Source organism: Hippoglossus stenolepis, chromosome 12, assembly GCF_022539355.2.
Source record: "Hippoglossus stenolepis isolate QCI-W04-F060 chromosome 12, HSTE1.2, whole genome shotgun sequence".
In the NCBI taxonomy this organism is placed as follows: Eukaryota; Metazoa; Chordata; class Actinopteri; order Pleuronectiformes; family Pleuronectidae; genus Hippoglossus; species Hippoglossus stenolepis.
Window position 1 is genome coordinate 17,453,686 of NC_061494.1, and position 19,205 is coordinate 17,472,890.

The 19,205-nt window shown below is 43.8% G+C and overlaps 1 protein-coding gene across 3 annotated transcripts in view; it reads left to right on the forward strand.

Annotated features, from left to right (window-relative positions):
* Positions 1-19,205, forward strand: part of ank3a (ankyrin 3a) — an 86,757-nt gene that overhangs the window by 56,316 nt on the left and 11,236 nt on the right. For 2 of the 3 annotated variants that reach the window (XM_047342318.1, XM_047342319.1), the window contains 15 exons: positions 269-371; positions 1,111-1,161; positions 2,298-2,413; positions 3,174-3,206; positions 4,098-4,322; positions 4,427-4,581; positions 4,898-5,109; positions 5,219-5,426; positions 5,541-5,637; positions 7,079-7,307; positions 7,390-7,515; positions 7,856-7,978; positions 8,507-8,533; positions 9,944-10,025; positions 11,179-18,444. In XM_047342318.1, coding sequence (XP_047198274.1) covers positions 269-371; positions 1,111-1,161; positions 2,298-2,413; positions 3,174-3,206; positions 4,098-4,322; positions 4,427-4,581; positions 4,898-5,109; positions 5,219-5,426; positions 5,541-5,637; positions 7,079-7,307; positions 7,390-7,515; positions 7,856-7,978; positions 8,507-8,533; positions 9,944-10,025; positions 11,179-18,444 — 9,053 coding nt within the window. The remainder of the gene's footprint in view (positions 1-268; positions 372-1,110; positions 1,162-2,297; positions 2,414-3,173; positions 3,207-4,097; positions 4,323-4,426; positions 4,582-4,897; positions 5,110-5,218; positions 5,427-5,540; positions 5,638-7,078; positions 7,308-7,389; positions 7,516-7,855; positions 7,979-8,506; positions 8,534-9,943; positions 10,026-11,178; positions 18,445-19,205) is intronic. The other variant, XM_035172647.2, reaches the window with a different exon arrangement.

Here is a 19,205-nt window from a genome sequence, read left to right on the forward strand (position 1 = left end):
CAGTCTCTCTCTTAATGCAAACCAACCGAACCTTGCTCTCATTTCCATCTCTGAATAACCTGCTGCAGTATCTTATCTTTCTCTAACTGCGGGCTCTATCGTTTCCCTCTATTCTCCCACATATTTCTCTTGGACTCTCTCTGTCCAAGTACAAAACTGATTCCCTGGAGGTTGCATGTAATAATGGAATTCCTTTTTGTTTTATTTCGTGTTCCCCTGCCCTTCGTTTGTCGTTGCCCGCGGCGTTGGGTTGCGTGGTAACATGTAGCCTCCGCTCCTTCAGTTCGGATAGGTCCAACACACTCAACCGGAGCTCGTATGCACGAGACAGCATGATGATCGAGGAGATTCTGGCCCCCACCAAGGACACGGTAAGACCCATGTCTTCTTCTTCTTCTTCTTTTTAAAAATCTCAGTTTCAGTTCACCCTGTCCTCTCTTTCCTCAACTGTCTGTTTTTCAAGCGTTAATGTTTATCGTTCACCATAATTTTGCACTTTTGTGCTCCGTCCCTCTGTCAATTAGCTGTTTATAAAACACTAGCTGGGTGAATATAATCCTTCATAATAGAGGCAGTGTTGATGCCATGCTTACTTTTGCCAAAGTGCTGAGGGGGAGTGTATAGCACCTTGTCGAAGAGTTTATCCAAACCTAAGGGCTTCGGGAGGCCCCTCTTTGCTTTCTCATGGAAAACTCAAGCTGCCTGTCCAGTACTTGTTTTGGTGGCCAGGAGCAAAAACAGAAACCGTAACCTCTTACTTTATAAACAGTGTTAGTAATATAACCTACAACTTCAAGGACATCGTCACCCAGGATCTCAAACTATACATGGCCAAAATAAGCTCATTGTCCTTCGACAGAATAAGAACATGTTTTGGACAGACTTACTTTGTCAAAAAGGTTTATATAGATTGGTTTTATATCTGCTAAAAAACTATACATGGATATGTTTCAGTGCTTTTGTATAATCTGCTAATCTGCTACAACCTAAAGCGTAGTAGGATTCTTTAGATTTAAAGGCTCGTCCTCATTGAGATCAGATCTTTGGCAGCAACTGAACCCTCTAGTGAAACAAAGTGTGACTTCTGAACCGTCTCTCTTCTCCCCCAAGCTTCAGAGTGTCTGTAAAGACATTTCCTACTTGGTTGACCCACTGAATAAGGTATAAAGTATAAAGCGTTTGGTCGATGTCTGACTCACTCGTCAGTTTTTCTTATTTTTTCGGCCGCAGTGGTTCAGCTCTTGAGTTTTGGTCTTTGTATATGTGTTTATTTTGGGTCTTTGCCATTCTCATCTCATTCATTAGTGCCGGTCTGCTTTTAGTGGATGGTTTGTTCCCATGGTACTTTGGCTGTATATAAGTTCCCATGTGTCAGTGTTCACATGGATAATGTTTCACTGAGGGCTGTGGTCAAACTGAGACAAACTTGGTCGACTGCCTGAAATCATACCTGCTTTCTTTGGGGAAAAATAATCTGCACATTAATTTAATTGGCCACAGTAAAAATAAACTAGTGTTACTACAGATTAAAACTAAAAACTACATATTAAAATATGCCAATCCAGTTTGCAGTGAAAGCCTCAAGCGTTAAACACAAATTGTTCTAACACAGGAAACAGTTTTTAGATGAACTGCTTTTTGCAAAGTTTGCAAGGCTTAAACTTAATGCTACCACACTGATGACTTTTTTCACATCATGTCAACTAGATTGGAGCCGATGAATATAAAGTTGTACCCCTTGAAAATAAGGGGTTCATCTTGGAAGGTTATTGATGTAACACCAATTATAATTTAGTCGGACGAGAGCATATTGAACTGGTTGACCAATCGAATGGGAGACTACAGCCCTCGATTTATTAAAGCTGATTCTCAGTTTCCAGTTCTTCAACCATCATCATCGTTAGAGTTGCACATTTACTGGTATTTTTTGTGTCTTTTTGTCCTGATGATGGAGAGACAAAGGTTAGAAAATGAGTCAAGAAGCTGTGAATGACATCAGCTCATTGTTCCATATCCTGCATGACTCAGGGACCATTGAGAAAAAAGAAGGGAGGGGGGAAGTTGCCTGTTATGTTCATGCAGTGATCAGTAATTAGCTCTTTAACTTCCATCCTCTATCATCTGTTTTTTGTCTTTTATTCTGTTTTATCTCAATGATTTATCTCAACTCCTTTTCTTTTTATCCTCCTTGTTCTTCTCACACCCTCCTTTTTCACCTCAATCTCTATCTGCCTATCTCCCCCCCCTCCACTCCTAAATCTTTCTCCCCTCCTCTCTTCTCCTCCGACGTCTCCCAGCATCTGGCCGTGACGAGGGACTACAGCTCGGAGTGTATGCGGCGCTACAGCTGGACTCCAGACACCGTGGACCACAGCCACAGCCACAACACCGTGTCCAGCCCCATTCACTCTGGGTAAGAGCAGCTGTACTTTCTCATGTGATCTGTCAAAGCGTGTTTACCAGCATGCACACGCATACAGTATATTACATAGACTCATATTCTGCATGTGCATCCATGCAATTTATGCTGAAATCACATATTATATATACTTATTGCGCAAATATGTATTGTATTCTGCTCCGCACCCCCCTCCCACCAAGACTCAATATTCAGCAAACCCTGCAGCACTGATGCAGACAAGGTGCAGGGCTGTGGGATTTCTGCAGTGCTGCTACTGTGCACATTACATTACAGCATAAATCCACAGTTCATCCTCTAAAGCTCTCGCCGTGTTCGCTGATATGCTCCGGTCCTGTCGTCGCAGTTACAAAGAACAGCCTCTGTTTGAGCTCAGGGGCTCATTTGTTTCATTTTGTATAAACTGATAAGATTTTGCTCTCATGTCCTTCATGCACTTTGAATATATGACGTTATGATATGTAAATTTTGCTCTTTATAAAGGCTGCTGGCTTTTCATATCCTCGTTTTTATACTCAGATATGAGGGATCTGTCATGTCACGTATCTCCGACGCTGTCTATGTTTGTCCGTCTATATTATTTTGTTCATTGCCATTAAGTCCTTTGTGTCTCTTAATGTTTCCTTTGATTTTAAATCTCCCATTTCATCCGCTGTAGTTATAACAGATCCCACCAGTGGTTGTGAAACTCTGATACTAAAACTGAGTTCTGGGGATTTGCCTCCTGCATTGTCTCCATGTGTTTATTTTGCAGCCTCTCCTCCCCGCTCCCTCAGTATGACTCCAGGTGATGACTGAGTTCGCTGCTTACACCCATGATGCCGCAGTGATGTCTCTCACTCCTCCACCTCTGTCTCCCCCTCATCTCGTCTCACACTCTCTCTCTCTCTCTTCTCTTCTTAGCCTCCTCTACTCCTCCAGTCTGTGCTCGTCTCATCTGTGTGGTCTTGTGTTACATTTTGCACTGCGTAGACTTTAGAAGTGTGTGGTACAACATGTTTGGGAGTTTTGATGTGCTGTCTCTCTCTCACACAGTCTCTCTCTCTCTCAGTGCACATAAAGAATACATCTTCCACAAAACATCACAGGGATTCTCGTGTTCGCAACATACAGTATTTGAGGAAAAAATAAAAATACAATGAAGAGTTTTTACGCCTCTACTCCACTCCATCATCACACTTAAGTCGTGTCTATGATTGTATTAATGGGAAGAAGAATGGGACACATTACAAATATCCCATTAACCCTCTCCTGGTGAAAACATCTGTGCAGGTGTTTAATATTGGATCACTGAATGCCGCTTTAGAGAAACTGAAACTTTGGCAACAATCTAACTTTCAGCCTCAGAACTGGAAACTAAACTCTCTGTGCCTTCATTAGCACCCAGTTTAGTTTCAGATGGTGTTTAATGTTCTAAACTGAGGCCGATGAAGTTGAGAAACTTTCAGAACTCAAAGCAACCTTTTTTTTCTTCTTTCTCTCATTCTATATCTTGCTCTCTCTCTCTCTCTCTCTCTTTGTTATTTTCTCTCTTCCTTTCTTTATTTGGGTGTACGGTGATCACAGCATGGGAATCGTCCTCCTCACTTGTGTCCATGGTTTGACTTCTGTCCATCCTTCTCCCTGTCTGTCTTTTCCCCCCCCCCCTCCTCTAACATTGCTCTTTTTGATCCCGCAGGTTTTTGGTCAGCTTCATGGTGGATGCCCGCGGTGGCTCCATGAGAGGCAGCCGCCACAATGGCATGCGCATCATCATCCCTCCCAGGAAGTGCACCGCGCCCACACGCATCACATGTCGTCTGGCCAAGAGGCACAAGCTGGCCTACCCCCCTCCCATGGTGGAGGGAGAGGGGCTGGTCAGCCGGCTGGTGGAGGTTGGACCAGCCGGGGCTCAGTTCCTCGGGTACGAAGCGCAGGACTTCATGAGTTGTTGTTTTCCTGCCCCTGACAAATCATTTCAAATAATGTACTGCAACATATTAACAAGAAACTTCTCTTTTCTTTCAGCCCTGTGATTGTGGAGATCCCTCATTTTGGTTCCATGCGAGGGAAGGAGAGGGAGCTGATTGTGTTGAGGAGCGACAATGGTGACGCGTGGAAGGAGCACCAGTCTGACGCCAGACCAGAAGACCTTTATGAACTGCTCTCTGGGATGGATGAAGGTACAGGAAAAGTTATACATTTTCTCCACAGTGTTTCTGAGTTAGTGAAGGTGAACTGTACCACTCAGGAAAAACCTATACTACATAACCCAGGGCTATGTCAGCTGGTGACCTAGAAAATCAGATTTCCACCCCAACAGCTTTTTTTTCTTTTTAATTTAAGCAGTTTGGCCTATTTACTGTCTTTTTTTGTCATGATACTGACCAAAATGCCATACTTCAAATGATACCCAATGGTCAAACTGCTTAGGAAAAAGATAACACCAATTTAATGTTGCTTAAAACCACATGTATATGGAACTATTTTCTCTCGCAGAGCTGGACAGCCCTGTTGAGCTGGAGAAGAAACGCATTTGCCGCATTGTCACCAGAGATTTCCCTCAGTATTTCGCGGTGGTGTCGCGGATAAAGCAGGAGTCGAACCACATGGGTCCGGACGGAGGCATGCTGTCCAGCAGCACCGTGCCCATGGTGCAGGCGTCATTCCCACAGGGGGCGCTCACCAAGAAGATCCGTGTTGGCCTGCAGGTACAGCAAGTGATTTGCTGCCCAGTCATTTAAACAGAACATTTAGGAAGTGATTTAAGTTCTCACAGTTAAATGAACAAACATTGACTTTGAATCATCCTGTGTGTAGGCCCAGCCTGTACCCGATGACATGGTGAGGGCAGTCCTCGGCAACAGAGCCACCTTCAGCCCCATCGTCACCGTGGAGCCCAGGAGGAGGAAGTTCCACAAGCCGATCACAATGACGATCCCTGTCCCACCTAGATCGGCAGAGGGACATCCCAGCGGACACAGGGGGGACGCTGCCCCGTGCCTACGTCTGCTGTGCAGCATCACAGGCAAGTGAACCTGCAAACGATAGAGTCTGGAAAATATATGTTGAGTATAAAAGCTGAAACACAGGTTCGACTGAAAGTTCAGTGAGGTCATGCTTTGTCCTTTGCTTCATACAGGAGGGACATCCCCTGCCCAGTGGGAGGACATCACAGGGACCACACCGCTGTCCTTTGTAACTGACTGTGTCTCCTTCACCACAAATGTGTCGGCCAGGTGAGACACACACACACACATGCATATACACACAGTGCACAACAAAAGATTATACATGTAGCACCACAAAGAAGAGAGTTCTGATTGTGATATAGGGAATTAACACTCAGCTAATGTAGAGCTTATTATATTTTGTTGAAATACCAAAGTTTGACTGCTGAAGCTAAATAGGAAACTAATGAGACACAGTATAGTCGTGCTGACACAAAAATCTAATAATAATTCACATTTTGCCCAAATGAGAGCATGTCCTGTTTTTCTTCCCCGTTGCTAGAAAATAAAATTCATTTAATTTGACAATGAATTAAGTAAAGCATTTGATCCAGATTGTTAAATGAAAAAATTTGGACTTTTATTTGGACAAACCAAGACAGATTGTGTTTTATGTACCAAAGAAATAGTGGAAAATATAATTGACAGATTTATTTATTATTTAAAAGCCCTGTCCTACTCCCTGTCACAGCCAGTAGACAGTAGACCTCTTCGGAGGCCCTCAGAGAAGAGACAGTGCAGCACTATGACGCAGAGAGGAGTTGGCAGTGAGTTGAAAGATCTATCACAAGAGAAAATCTCAAATTACTGTCAGCTGGCACTCGGATCCACAGAACAGCAGTTTATTCTCCTGACTCCTGTTTTCCCCCCAAATCTGCTTATTTCAGTGCACGCACAAAGAGAGCGTGTTCCCCTCCTCGTGTTCTGCAGACAAACATCTGCATTTTGTTTAGGAGCATTGTTGACACATTGCTCTCTTGAGGCAGCGGAAATTGATTTTGTCCATTAAAAACATAATTTGAAATCAATGCTGCAAAATGGTGCATCTACCTTTTCACTTCCGATAAACTAGCAAAAGTGGAAAAAGAAGATACCGCGAATGCAAATGCACAATGCACTTTCGAACACAGTTAGAAAGTTGAATCTGTTTGTCAAGGTGATATTGATATTGTTTTTCTCCTCCTGATGCTCGTGTCAACTTTTCTCTCTGTGTCCCTGGAACAATTTCACCTTCACACACATTTACCTGAGGGGACACAGTGTCACACAAGCAGTATATTGATAAGTCAGGCCTCGACCTCAGCCAGCGAACCTCTCGGTTACATGACACAAAGTCATGAACTCTTATCTTAACTAGATTTGGATCATGTGGCGAGTGTGTGGCCTGTTATTAAAGGAGCACTCCTTGCTAATTACTATACAGCTGTCATGTGTCCGTGTTCAACCTTCAGGGAAATGACCTCAGTCGTTTTTATTTACTATTTAAATTAATATCATTTCAATTATCCTATAGTTTTTCAGGCCCAAAAAAAGGTTTGATACAAAAATAGTCTCCATTCCAGACTATTTTTAAATCATCCTAGTATCAGGCAAATTGTTCACTTGGCTGACTTTCAGATTTGTAATTTTCCTTTTTGGTGTTTTTCCTCCTCTCCTCTCCTCTCCTCAGGTTCTGGCTCGCAGACTGTCACCAGATTCCTGAGACGGTGAGTCTAGCGTCTCAGTTATACCGGGAGCTGATCTGCGTGCCGTACCTGGCCAAGTTTGTGGTGTTCGCCAAGATGAACGACATAGTTGAGGCTCGGCTGCGCTGCTTCTGCATGACGGACGATAAGGTGGACAAGACGCTGGAGCAGCAGGAGAACTTTGAGGAAGTGGCCCGAAGCAAGGATATCGAGGTGGGGTTGTGTGTTCGTGTCGAACACTAACAAATGAATATATCTGTTGCATGTTGTTCAAATGACATGTTTTCTTGCGCAGGTTCTCGAGGGCAAGCCTATCCATGTGGATTGCTATGGCAACCTGTCCCCTCTCACTAAAAGTGGCCAGCAGTTGGTTTTTAACTTCTACTCCTTCAAGGAAAACAGGCTTCCTTTCAATGTGAAGGTAAAACACTTATTCCTTATATCACCATCCCCTCTTTCCACAAGCATTTACTCTGCATATTGTTCACTCTCGTTTAATTTGTAAATGTGCCTTGCTCGTTAATATAGAAATAACAGTTTTCTTTTGCCATGATTAATGCATTTTTTCCAGGAAAACAACCGAATTACACTAAGCTTTACAATTATTACAAAATGGGAATAGGTAGGAAAAAATATTGAGAAATTTGTATTCCTGGATTCAGAAAGGAAACCACCTTTTCACCTTTTTCCACTTCGCGGCGTCGCTCTTCAAATTTTGCCACGGCCAAGTTGTGATGCAATCTTTTGGCTATCTCCTACAGATCAGAGATATGGGCCAGGAGCCATGTGGCCGCCTCTCCTTCCTGAGAGAGCCAAAGAACGCCAAAGGCCTTCCACAGACTGCCATCTGTAATTTGAATATCACACTGCCAACCCACAAGAAGGTAGGATCCAGTGTTTGAATAGTTAATCCACAAAGGGCCACATCATATCATCCACATGTAAATGACCTTGAGAGACAGAAAGCAGTGTTGTCCTGACGTCAAGAGGAGCCACTGACATTCATTTGGTCTAGAAACGACTGCCTGCTGCTTGTGTCTATTGGTGTTAAAGCCTGTGCCAGTCATAAGACCCCACAACGTACACACACGGCCGCACATGCACATCATGCTTTGCTGTATTGCCTGGCTCACTGTGGGTGCATACGAATTTTGCACAACAAAAAAAACACTCCATGTGTTTGTGGTGTTGATTGATCACAGGAAACTTTAATCATTTTGCTTTTGCTTTTGTTATTTTGCTGTTTATTTGATTAATCTCAGGTTCTTTCTGATGCCTTTTGTTGTTTTTGCTGCTCCATTTTCATCCCCTGAATTTTAATTTCTACCTCCCCCCCCCCGCTCCCGATAACTTCCCTGCTCTCCATTGTGTCATCTCTCTCCTCTCCTGCAATGCATCTTGGATTACCACAGGATATGGAGTCTGATCCTGATGATGAGGTAAACAGATTCTTCATCATCACATGGAGCCGCTTCTTCTTTGTTGTCCTTTCTGTTTGCTTTACTGCAGATGCTGTGGTAAATATGCGCGTGGCCAATATTTTGTCTCTGTGCAGCACCTGCGTGTGAAAGATGCTTCTGACCGCACGTTTTTTGTTTTTTTTAAACGCAGCTACGTCATTGCTGAAGTGACCCCCATGTAGTGCATGAGTGGAAGTGGCAATTGTTTTAATCAGCGAGGATTTATTTATTGTTGTCTTCATCCCAAGTCCAGTACAGAACAGTTACTGTGCCACACCTCGGCTTGTTTTTCATCTCTATCTCCCTTCACATACGTGTTCAACAAGAAATCACCAAATCTCCATCCTTACTATTAACCCGTCCAACGGTTCACACTGGACTCTGGTATCTCTTGTGGGCGAAAGATGAAACTCTTATTATTTGTCCCACTGTTGCGTTCTATTTGGATTATCCTTTCTTCACCCTCGTCCTCTGCCTTTATGTTATATTGAACGCTAACACTCTGAGCTGCATGCCAACACGTTTACAAGTTTAATCAAAGGGAAATTAGGCTGTTTTAATGTTTGAGTGTTTACGTAGGTGGCGTTCGAGTTTGTTTTGCTCTTTCAACACAAATATATCAACCCTCTCACTAGACAGAATATTTATGTTGGACAACCACCAGATTATTAAATCCAGATTGTGTTCAATGCCAACATACAAAAATGATTCCATCTACTACCACACAGTTGCAAAAGACTAGTCGTACTTTCAAAAACCAGCACTGATTGTCTTAGAGTGACACAAAACTAAATACATAGACTCTAGAACCACATTTATTTGGCAGCATTATTTTTCCACCTTGTTCTAAAGTGCAAACTATTATCTGAACTGCCTGGTTCTATAGATATTGAACTGCAGAACTGTCCATTATAAACTAGACTGGGCTGAAAGTGTATCACAGGCCTTGAATTGAAATTAACACAACTATCCTATCGCTATCGTAATTTTATTAAGGTGTCCCATGTCACCTGTCACATGTCACTTCCATGTGATGGAGGTTGAATTTAGTCACTTGCTGGAATAGGCCATACGGACAAAGCTTACATTGTCTGTAATTATTTCAGTGCAATGACGTTGAGAAATGCAGTGAGAGAAGCGATGTAGAGAAACAGTCCAGTTCTCTTCAGATGAGACATTACAGTTCTCCTGCAGTGCCTCCTTGTGCCAGTTCTAACAGCATGTACCGATTCACTAAAACCAGGACAGTGTCTGCGCACCACAGCGTCCAATTAACAAAAAACATCGACTAACATTAACTTTTAGACCTAACTCTGAAAGATAATAACCACATTTCACCTTCCACTTTTTTATGTTAAAGCATCTTTTGTTTTTATTTGTTTGTTTCAGACTGAAAAGCCCGAACGACGTCATACCTTTGCCTCCTTAGCTTTGCGTAAGCGCTACAGCTATTTGACCGACCCAGCAGCGAGTGAGTTTCCCATTTTTACTTTCGTGAAAATTCTCAATTGGTTTTAGATATTTTTGTAATTTGAATCAGATGCCCTCTTCATGTGACACATACTCTTTGGTCATTTGTCATTCATCAAACATTTGCATGGTTTACTGTGTGTTACGCTTCGCTCACATTCCCCATGTTGACAAAAAAAAAAGTCTCCCTGGTTCAACTGTTATTTTACATTTGTGAAAACACTGGGAATCATTGTCTGTCTGTTCATTTATCATTTGGACAAAAATGTTTCAATTCGTGTTGAATAAAAATATTTTTTGAATTCTTCGCATTCTTTTAGTGGCCATTTCACTCTTATTGGCTTTATGATTGTGTGCTGCTGTGTATATCAATGTGGTAACGGGTTGCACTTTATATAATGTGATTTCTCTACAGCGAGACTATGTTAGAACATTTTGCCATTTACAAAGTGTCGGCATACGTTTCAATGGAATCCTTATTAATAAATGCAGTGTCCTTGCTGCACTTTCTAAGGACACACAAGTGTTACACATTCTTAGATGTCTGTGTTTTGTTTTATTTTTCCAGATCCACTTGTGTCATTTGTTAAAACAAATGTGTTGTAAACAACGATGACTGATTCCTTACTTTTTTGTAAAGTGCAACCTCGTATTTTATTTTTAAGCCGTGACCAGACAAGTAAAGTGATATTTATTTTATTCTATACACTTGTGGGGTCGTCTCTGGCATTGGAAATGGACCAAATGAAATCATGATCACAAGTCAGTGAAAACTGTACAAGGCACTGCTGCGAGAAGGCAAATAGATTAAGCACATCAAAAGTCAATGACATTTTTTGTTGGTTATGTCATTTATTTTTCACCTTTATCACGTCAATCATTTTTGTTCCTATACGTTGTTTATCAGGTGTATTTTGTCATTAGTCACCGCCATTTCATCCTGGATATTTGAATAAGGGCCTTTATTACATTTGACAGACTTTCTCAGTTTGAACTGTTATGTTGTTTTGAACCTTTGTCTTGCCAACGTCAATAATGCTGTTTCTGACTGACTCAAATTTCTCTTTCTTGTTTTATATCTTTTATTTCTTATTATTTTACGTTACATTTTATGTTTGCCTCCTTATTGCTTTTCGTTTAAATTATGGTCGAAGAAACAACTGATCGAAGCTCGCCGAGAACACAGCCTACTAGCTACCCTCACAAACCTGTCTTTTCAACGAGATCTTATCAGGCGTGGTCGCCTGTTCCTGTCGCCGTCCCTGGCCAAGCCAAATCTGGGTTTGGCTCCCACTCCAGTTCGTCATCCAACACGCCTTCTGCCTCTCCACTAAAGTCTGTCTGGTCCATCAACTCTGCCTCCCCCATCAAGACCAACATCCCTGGATCACCTGCCTCTTCTGTTAAGTCAGCTAGTGACATGGCCTCTCCCATCCGATCTTACAGAACCATCTCCTCTCCTATAAAAACTGTAGTCCAACAAGTCCAGTACCCGAGCCAGGTCTTGTCTAGTCCCCTGGCCTCACCAGGGAAAAGTGCCCCAGATCCTATGTCTATGAAAGGACTGGCGGCATTATCTGCTAGGACCTCCCCTCTAACTGTCTCTGGAGGAGGAAGCACTCTTCTTGAGAGAACATCCATAGGCATGACGCCACCAACTTCTCCCAAATCATCTCTGAATATGTTCAGTTCACCTTTACCATACAAGACTGTTTTGGGGGGCTCGTGTGGCTCCACACCTTCCTCCTCACCAATCAAAACAGTCCCTGGTCTCTCGTCTGTGCGTTCCTTTGCTTCAGAAGTCACTGGCCCTGTAAGAAACCTGTTCTCATCTCTTACATCACCACTTAAATCCAACACCCCTCCAAGTGCTGCATCTCTGATCAATGGAACGGCATCTCCTTCACAGTATCGCTCTTCATCCCCAACATCTCTTCTCTCCAACAGCCTGCAAGAGAGAATACAAGCAACCACCAATGCTGCGACTACAAATGTCAATGCAGCATTTGATGAGGTTGAAAAAACATTGAATTCTTGTTCTGCAGGCTATGGCACCTTGAAGTCCTTGTCCTCCTCCGGATCCTCCTCCTATCAGTCCATGAGATCATCTGCCTCTAATTCCCTTTACACCTCTCTAAGGCCCTCTCCAAATGCCACCACTGCTGTTACATCCAGTACAATGACTGTCCCAGTGTACTCTGTTATTAATCTGCTGCCAGAGCCCCAGTTTAAAAAGTTACCGGAGGTGTCCAAATCAGCTGCTGCCCTCCTGTCCCCACGGAAGACTGTGCCCACTGAGGTTAATTCTCAGTTGCAGTCTTCCTTTTCCAGAACTCTTTCTCCCATCAAAGCCTCTCTTTTTTCTGCTGGCCTAAAATCAAACACCATATCACCATTGTCATCCAGCCAAGAGATTCTGAAGGATGTAGCTGAAATGAAAGAAGACTTGATACGAATGTCAGCCATTTTACAGACAGATCCGAATTCCACAGCCAATAAAGGATTTCAGTCTGATTCTCCCAAGGAGGTCAAAATAGAGGACGAGGAGCCGTACAGGATTGTGGAGAAAGTAAAACAAGATTTGGTTAAAGTGAGCGAAATCCTTACTAAAGATGCTGTGAAGGATGGTAGGGTTTCTCTGGCAAGGGGTGCTTTGGATGACATACACTTTTCGAAAGTGCAAGTTGAACAACCACCAAGCAACTGGAGCTATCCGCCAAGATACGAGACTGTGGTTCCTCAAGCCAAATCAAAAACAATACCGGATAGAGATTTCAATCTCTCCAAAGTGGTTGACTACCTGACCAATGATGTTGGTAGCAGCTCTTTCTCCAAAATGCATGACACAAAGCATAAAGCCGATGAAAGCAAGAGAGAAGGAGAGGGCAAGGAGAAGCAGAAACGTGTCCTGAAACCCACCATAGCCGTTCAGGAGCACAAACTCAAAATGCCTCCAACAAACATGCGATCTTCAGCTTCAGACAGAGAGATCAGTAAAGTGGCAGGTGCACTTTTTGGAGCTGACACTGTGCTAGAATCCCCTGATGATATATCTCATGAACAGGATAAAAGCCCCCTCTCAGACAGTGGTTTTGAGACCAGGAGTGAAAGGACACCCTCTGCCCCTCAAAGTGCTGAAGGAATGGGCCCCAAGGCCCTTTTTCAGGATATCCCAGTTCCGCCAGTGATCACTGAGACTAGGACTGAGGTTGTCCATGTCATCAGGAGCTATGAGTCTCCGGAAGATAGCAAACAACCTCCAATGGAGGATACACTTGCTGTCAGATATATTGATTCAGATTCTAAAGGGTATCTAAATCAAGCTACTCCAACTTCAGAACAGAATAAGTGCTACTCAATAAAAGTCAGTCCTGATGAAGATCCAATGGGAAAGGGGATGAGGGTAAAGGAGGAGACTCACATCACTACCACCACCAGGATGGTTTACCACAAACCTGGCAAAGAAGCACAATCTGAGAGGTGTGAAGAAACCATGTCTGTGCATGACATAATGAAGGCTTTTCAGTCAGGCAAGGACCCTTCTAGAGAACTGGCTGGACTCTTTGAACACAAGTCTGGCAGTGAAGAGACATCACAAAGAGTCCTTGAGGACCTCAACTCCAAACCTAAAGTTGAAAGAATAATCGAGGTTCACATTGAAAAAGGCAATAAATCAGAACCAACAGAGGTCATCATCAGAGAGACAAAAGAGAAGGAGATGTATTACTACCCAGGGAACAGACAGGAAGTGGATGAGCCTGAGGAATCACTTCCAGTGTACCTTGACTGCCCCAGAGTAAACGCACCCATGTCTCAGGAGGAAGACAGTCGCCCTAGTTCAGCCCAGCTCATGGCAGATGACTCTTACAAAACCCTAAAGCTACTTAGTCAGCAGTCTGTAGAGTACAATGAGGATGAGTCATCTGAGCTTAGGGGAGAATCTTATAATTTTGCAGAGAAAATGCTTCTCTCTGAGAAATTTGACCAGTCTCATTCTGACACAGAGGAATATCTGAGAGACAGGACTCACTTCCACTCACCAGAGAGAAGCAGTAACAGTGAGGGTAGATCTGTTGGGCCAAGGACAGAGTATGTCTTCAGGTCGCCGAGAAATGTGTTTGACAAATCAGGAAGAATGGCCAGTGTTGATGATAACTTTGACAAACTGACACTTTTGCAGTATTCCTCTGAACCTGGAAGCCCAAAGCAATCTGTTTGGATGCGGGTGTCAGATGACACACAGAGTAAGGAGAGAGAAGAGCTCATGTATGAGGACAGAGTGGACAGAACTGTGAAAGAGGCACAGGAAAAACTCAGTCAAGTATCTCAGTTTTTTCGAGATAGAACAGAACAGCTCGATGATGAGCTCTCATCTCCAGAGAAAAAATCTCGTAGAGCCGACTTCAGAGAATCGCGATCAGGGCCGAGCTCTACACACAGCAGTCCAGAGAGGTCAGCGTACAAGAATGGGGCAAGTGGGGAAGAGTGGAGCAGAGAAAGGCTTAGAGACCGGTTCAGCTCCAGTGATAGGAAATGTGCCAGCTTACCCAGCAGTCCAGAGAGGAGAGTACTGTTGCAGTATAGTGATTCAGACCCAAGTAAACAAGGAGATGGTAAATCCCAGGAAATGTCTAAACCTTTTCAAATACCTTCCTCAAAAGTGAGCGCAGTGAGGCTTAAGTTTGAGCAAGAGGCTCAAAGGCAGGATAGGACTCCTCAAGGTGTCCAAAATTCCAATGCTCCTATTAGGAAACTACAGGAAAGTAAGCTACCTGTGTATCAAGTGTTTGCTGGTTCAACAAATATTCCCAAAACTCCAGACAGTCCAGGAAATCAGAGGAGAGGTTTGGGTAGTGAATCAAATAAGTTCTCCCCCAAGCACGAAACCAGTGAAAATGCTCAGGAGGAGAAAAAGCTATTCAAAACTTGGGAGAGCCAAGGTTATGGAAGCTACAAACCCCAATCTCCCAAGCTATCTCATTCATTAATCCATGATTCCATGAATGATGACAATAACAGTGATTCCCAAAGACAGGAAACGACCAAGAAAATAATCTACACAGAATTTGTTGTTCATGAAAGTCCAAATACCAATGATAGTCTAAAAAAAAACTCGGAATCACAAATTCCTATTAGAAAGCTTTCTAATTTCTCAGAAAATCTGAAATCCACCCCTTTAAAATTAGATGCCTCTGTTGAACCATGTGAGAGGGCGGGGTCTCATATACCGACTTTAACTAGAAATCGGTTACACAGTAGCTCTGAATCCAACAAGTCCACTCGTGGATCATCACTAGGAAAATCCACAGACTCATCAGATGGTAGCCAGTCAACCATAGTGTGCAACGGTGTTGACGACAACCAAATAGAGTATTTGGATCAAGTAACTCCTGTAGTTGTTACAGAGGGTTTCAAAGATATTAAACCCTTGCCTGTGTATGTTAGCATCCAAGTAGGAAAGCAGTACGAGAAAGAAACAGCCTCGGGGCAGTTGGGAACATACAAACAGATAGTAAGCCATGAGAGTAGGACAGTGCATGAGACAAGGGGTGCATTTTACACTGTCAAGCAAAAGCAGTCTCCATCTCTTCAAGGAAGCCCAGAAGATGACACTCTCGAACAAGTGACTTTCATGGATACCTCTGGGAAAAGTCCTGTTACCCCTGAGACCCCCAGCTCTGAGGAAGTCAGCCTGACCTCAAGAGCACCAGACTCTGTGATAGGCCTTATACCCGGGATGCCAAGCACTATCGCAGAGGAGTCCGAGGAGGATGAAGGAAAGACCTTCATCTACAAGGAGCCCTCGAAGGAAAAATCTAAGCCAGCTCACCCAGAAACTCGCAGTAAAAAACAACATGATACAGAGAGACAGAAATCAAAAGAGAAAAGAGTGGCTTATATAGAGTTCCCACCTCCTCCTCCTTTAGAGACAGAGCAGTCTGACCCTGAGAAAAGGGGATCATGTGCTTCTTCTGAGGCAGAGACAGAGATGATAGAGGTGAATCTACAAGAGGAGCATGATAGGCACCTATTAGCTGAGCCAATCATCAGGGTGCAGCCTCCATCCCCTATTCCCCCTGGAGCTGATAACAGTGACTCTAGTGATGATGAATCTGTGTTCCATCCCATCCCTGTCAAAAAGTACACCTTCAAAATGAAAGAGGAGGGAGACAAACGCTTAATAAACAAACCATCTGAGGAAAACGAAAACATTGAGTCTGAGATCAATGGTGAAGTAAAGGTAGAAGATGTTGACTATGAACAAAACGGCAATGACCAGTCAATCACAGACTGCTCTATAGCATCCACTGCTGAGTTCTCTCATGATACGGATGCAACTGAAATAGACTCTTTAGATGGGTATGACCTTCAGGATGAGGATGATGGACTGACTGAAGACCCTAAAACATCATGTCTGTCCATTGATGGAAAACCAACCGACCGCTCATTTAGTCAGTCCAAGCTTGAAGTCATTGAGGAAGAGAAATTTGAGGAAGGAGGGGATAATGGAAAGGCTAAAACCAGTACATCGTCAGTAAATTGTGGAGAAGAAGAAAAAGATTACACCCTTGAAGGAAGACATCCAGAAAGGCAGATCTATGGAGAAAATTGCTTTGCCTACCAACTTGAAGAGGAGTTGAATTCAACGTTTAAGACTGTTGCCACCAAAGGCCTGGACTTTGACCCCTGGTCCACCAAGGGGGGCGATAATGATGGAGTTTTTGATTCCAAAACAAAAGACGAGGATCCTAAGCCCTTTGGTTTATCGGTGGACGACAAATCACAGGCTACAACACCTGACACAACCCCTGCTCGAACACCGACTGATGAGAGCACACCAACTAGTGAGCCTAACCCCTTCCCTTTCCACGAAGGAAAGATGTTTGAGATGACCCGCAGTGGTGCTATTGACATGAGCAAGCGGGACTTTGTTGAAGAGAGGCTTCAGTTTTTCCAGATTGGTGAGCATTCCTCTGACCCTAAAACAGGGGAAAAGGGGAGAGGGGGCCAGATCCAGGGGGTAATTTCCTCTCAGTCAAAAACAGGGGAGAGGGCCACAGTAGATGGAAAGGTGAATGTTATAGATACTACCACAGACAGCAGCACTACACCAGCAACACCAACAGCAACAACAGCAAAATGCAGCCCTGCACAGCCTGGCAGTGACACTGGCCATACCGGTACTGATGCCCCCACCTGCGAAGCCATAGCTGAGACCGCCTCCTCTTGCACAATTACAGCCTCTAAGGTTGATCCCAAATTACGCACTCCTATTAAGATGGGCATAGCTGCCTCTATAACTGTGAAAAAAGACTCAGGGGATCTCACAGAGTGTAAAGCTGAGATGTCAGAGGGACAAATGGTGCCAGAATACATCAGTATAGAGGGTCAGTGTACGGAGAATCAGTCTAGCAGACAGAGTGAGTCCGAGACAGAGAGAAGAGAATACCCTTCAGAAAACTGCAACAACAACAATAACCTTGAGTCCTCCAGTGTTCAGGCCAACTACATTCAGTGTGGTAGTGTGGTGTTCAATTTGCAGTCCTCTTCTGAGCCCACTCTTCAGAAAGCTAGCAGGATAGAAACACTGTCCTGTAGGGATGTAGAAGAGAGAGTCGATGTTCACAGCATCGATCAAGGGCAGGACCAGAAAAGTGAGACCGTCAAAGAGAGTGAAGTGAAACAGCCCAAGTCAAGGCTTCCAGTTAAAGCATCAGGGTGGTCATTTCACACGCAGGGAACAGCAATAGGCAAACAGAAGCCCAAGCGAGCAGTGAAAGTTGAAGTCAGGAAAAGAGGAGAGCCAGCCATAGCCAAAGTAGAGCCCAGGTCTAGAATACCAATCAAGGATGTTAAAAAGAGCAGCCCTGCTGCTGCAGCTAGCTCACTGGTTTCAGTTCGGGTTACCTCACAGCCCAAGAGGGCATTGGACTCAGAGAGAGCAGCCATACGTTTGCCCACAAGGCTACCACTGAAGGACAGGCATCAGGTCAGCAATGTCACGAGTGAGGGATATAGACAGGGCAGACAGGAAAAACCTGATGAAATTTGTAAGCGCACCATTGAATACTTTAAAGACATTAGCGGGGAGACGCTAAAGTTGGTGGACCGCCTGTCAGACGAGGAGAAAAAGACGCAGACAGAGCAGTCGGAGGAAGACAGCACCTCCCGGAGCACCTCTCTGTCGGACGCCTCCCAGCCTTCCCAGCCCTCCCAGCCCTCCCAGCCCTCCCGCTCATCCAGGTCTGGTAGAGGTTCGAGGGCTGAGGCCGGGGCCGCGTCCGTAAGGGCAAAGGTGGCGACGACGGACAGGGCCTCCGGCAGTGAGAGGAGCAGGAGGAGTAGGCGGACTGGTGGGAAGGAGGGCAGTCAGGGACTCAAAGGGTCTCGAACGCCTCCCATCGCAGAGATCAAGCCTAGTTTGTAAAACTTTCACACTATGTTTAAAATACATCTATATATTTATATATTTCACTTTTAGTTGCATGACATCGTTGTGATCGTTTAATGGTTTGACTGGAATGCCTGTGGCGTGTTTACATATTCTCTTTAGAGCATTAGCTGTCATTTAAATTTATTTTTTTGTCATTGATGTACTGTGTACTGTATTGTCCTTGTTGCAAGATTCTCTTTCCTCTGTTCCCCACTGTCAACCCCTTTTAACCCCCATATAGTAGAGAGAGCATGCCAGTAGTAGTGACTGGTCCACTGGCACAACCAGTCCCCTGTTTGACAACTCCCTGGTCTGTCTGTCTGTCTGTCTGTGCAGGGTGGCTACCAAAGTTACTCTAGTAGTTTGTTCTCATACAGTTTTCAATTGTCATTTATACTAACTAGTATTAGCAATTGACACACAAAAGCGTCTTCGCATGTCAACATTTTAGCTCGTAACATCGAACTTTCCACCCTAGATTTGTAGAGCGATCAGTCTGTTATTGAGAGTCATGTTATGTTTTGTTGTTACTGCCTGCCTAGAGGATACACAAACACAATCACAGAAACCCACTTACTCTATGAGCGTGTTTAAGTTGCCCATAATGTCTCAAGTGTGATATATCCTTTTCTTGCCATCCCATGAGAAGAATTTAACCAATCTTACAGCTATGTTAACAATAACATGCTATAACTATTATGATATTTTAAACACAACCTTGATTAATCACGTTAATTCTGATGAATA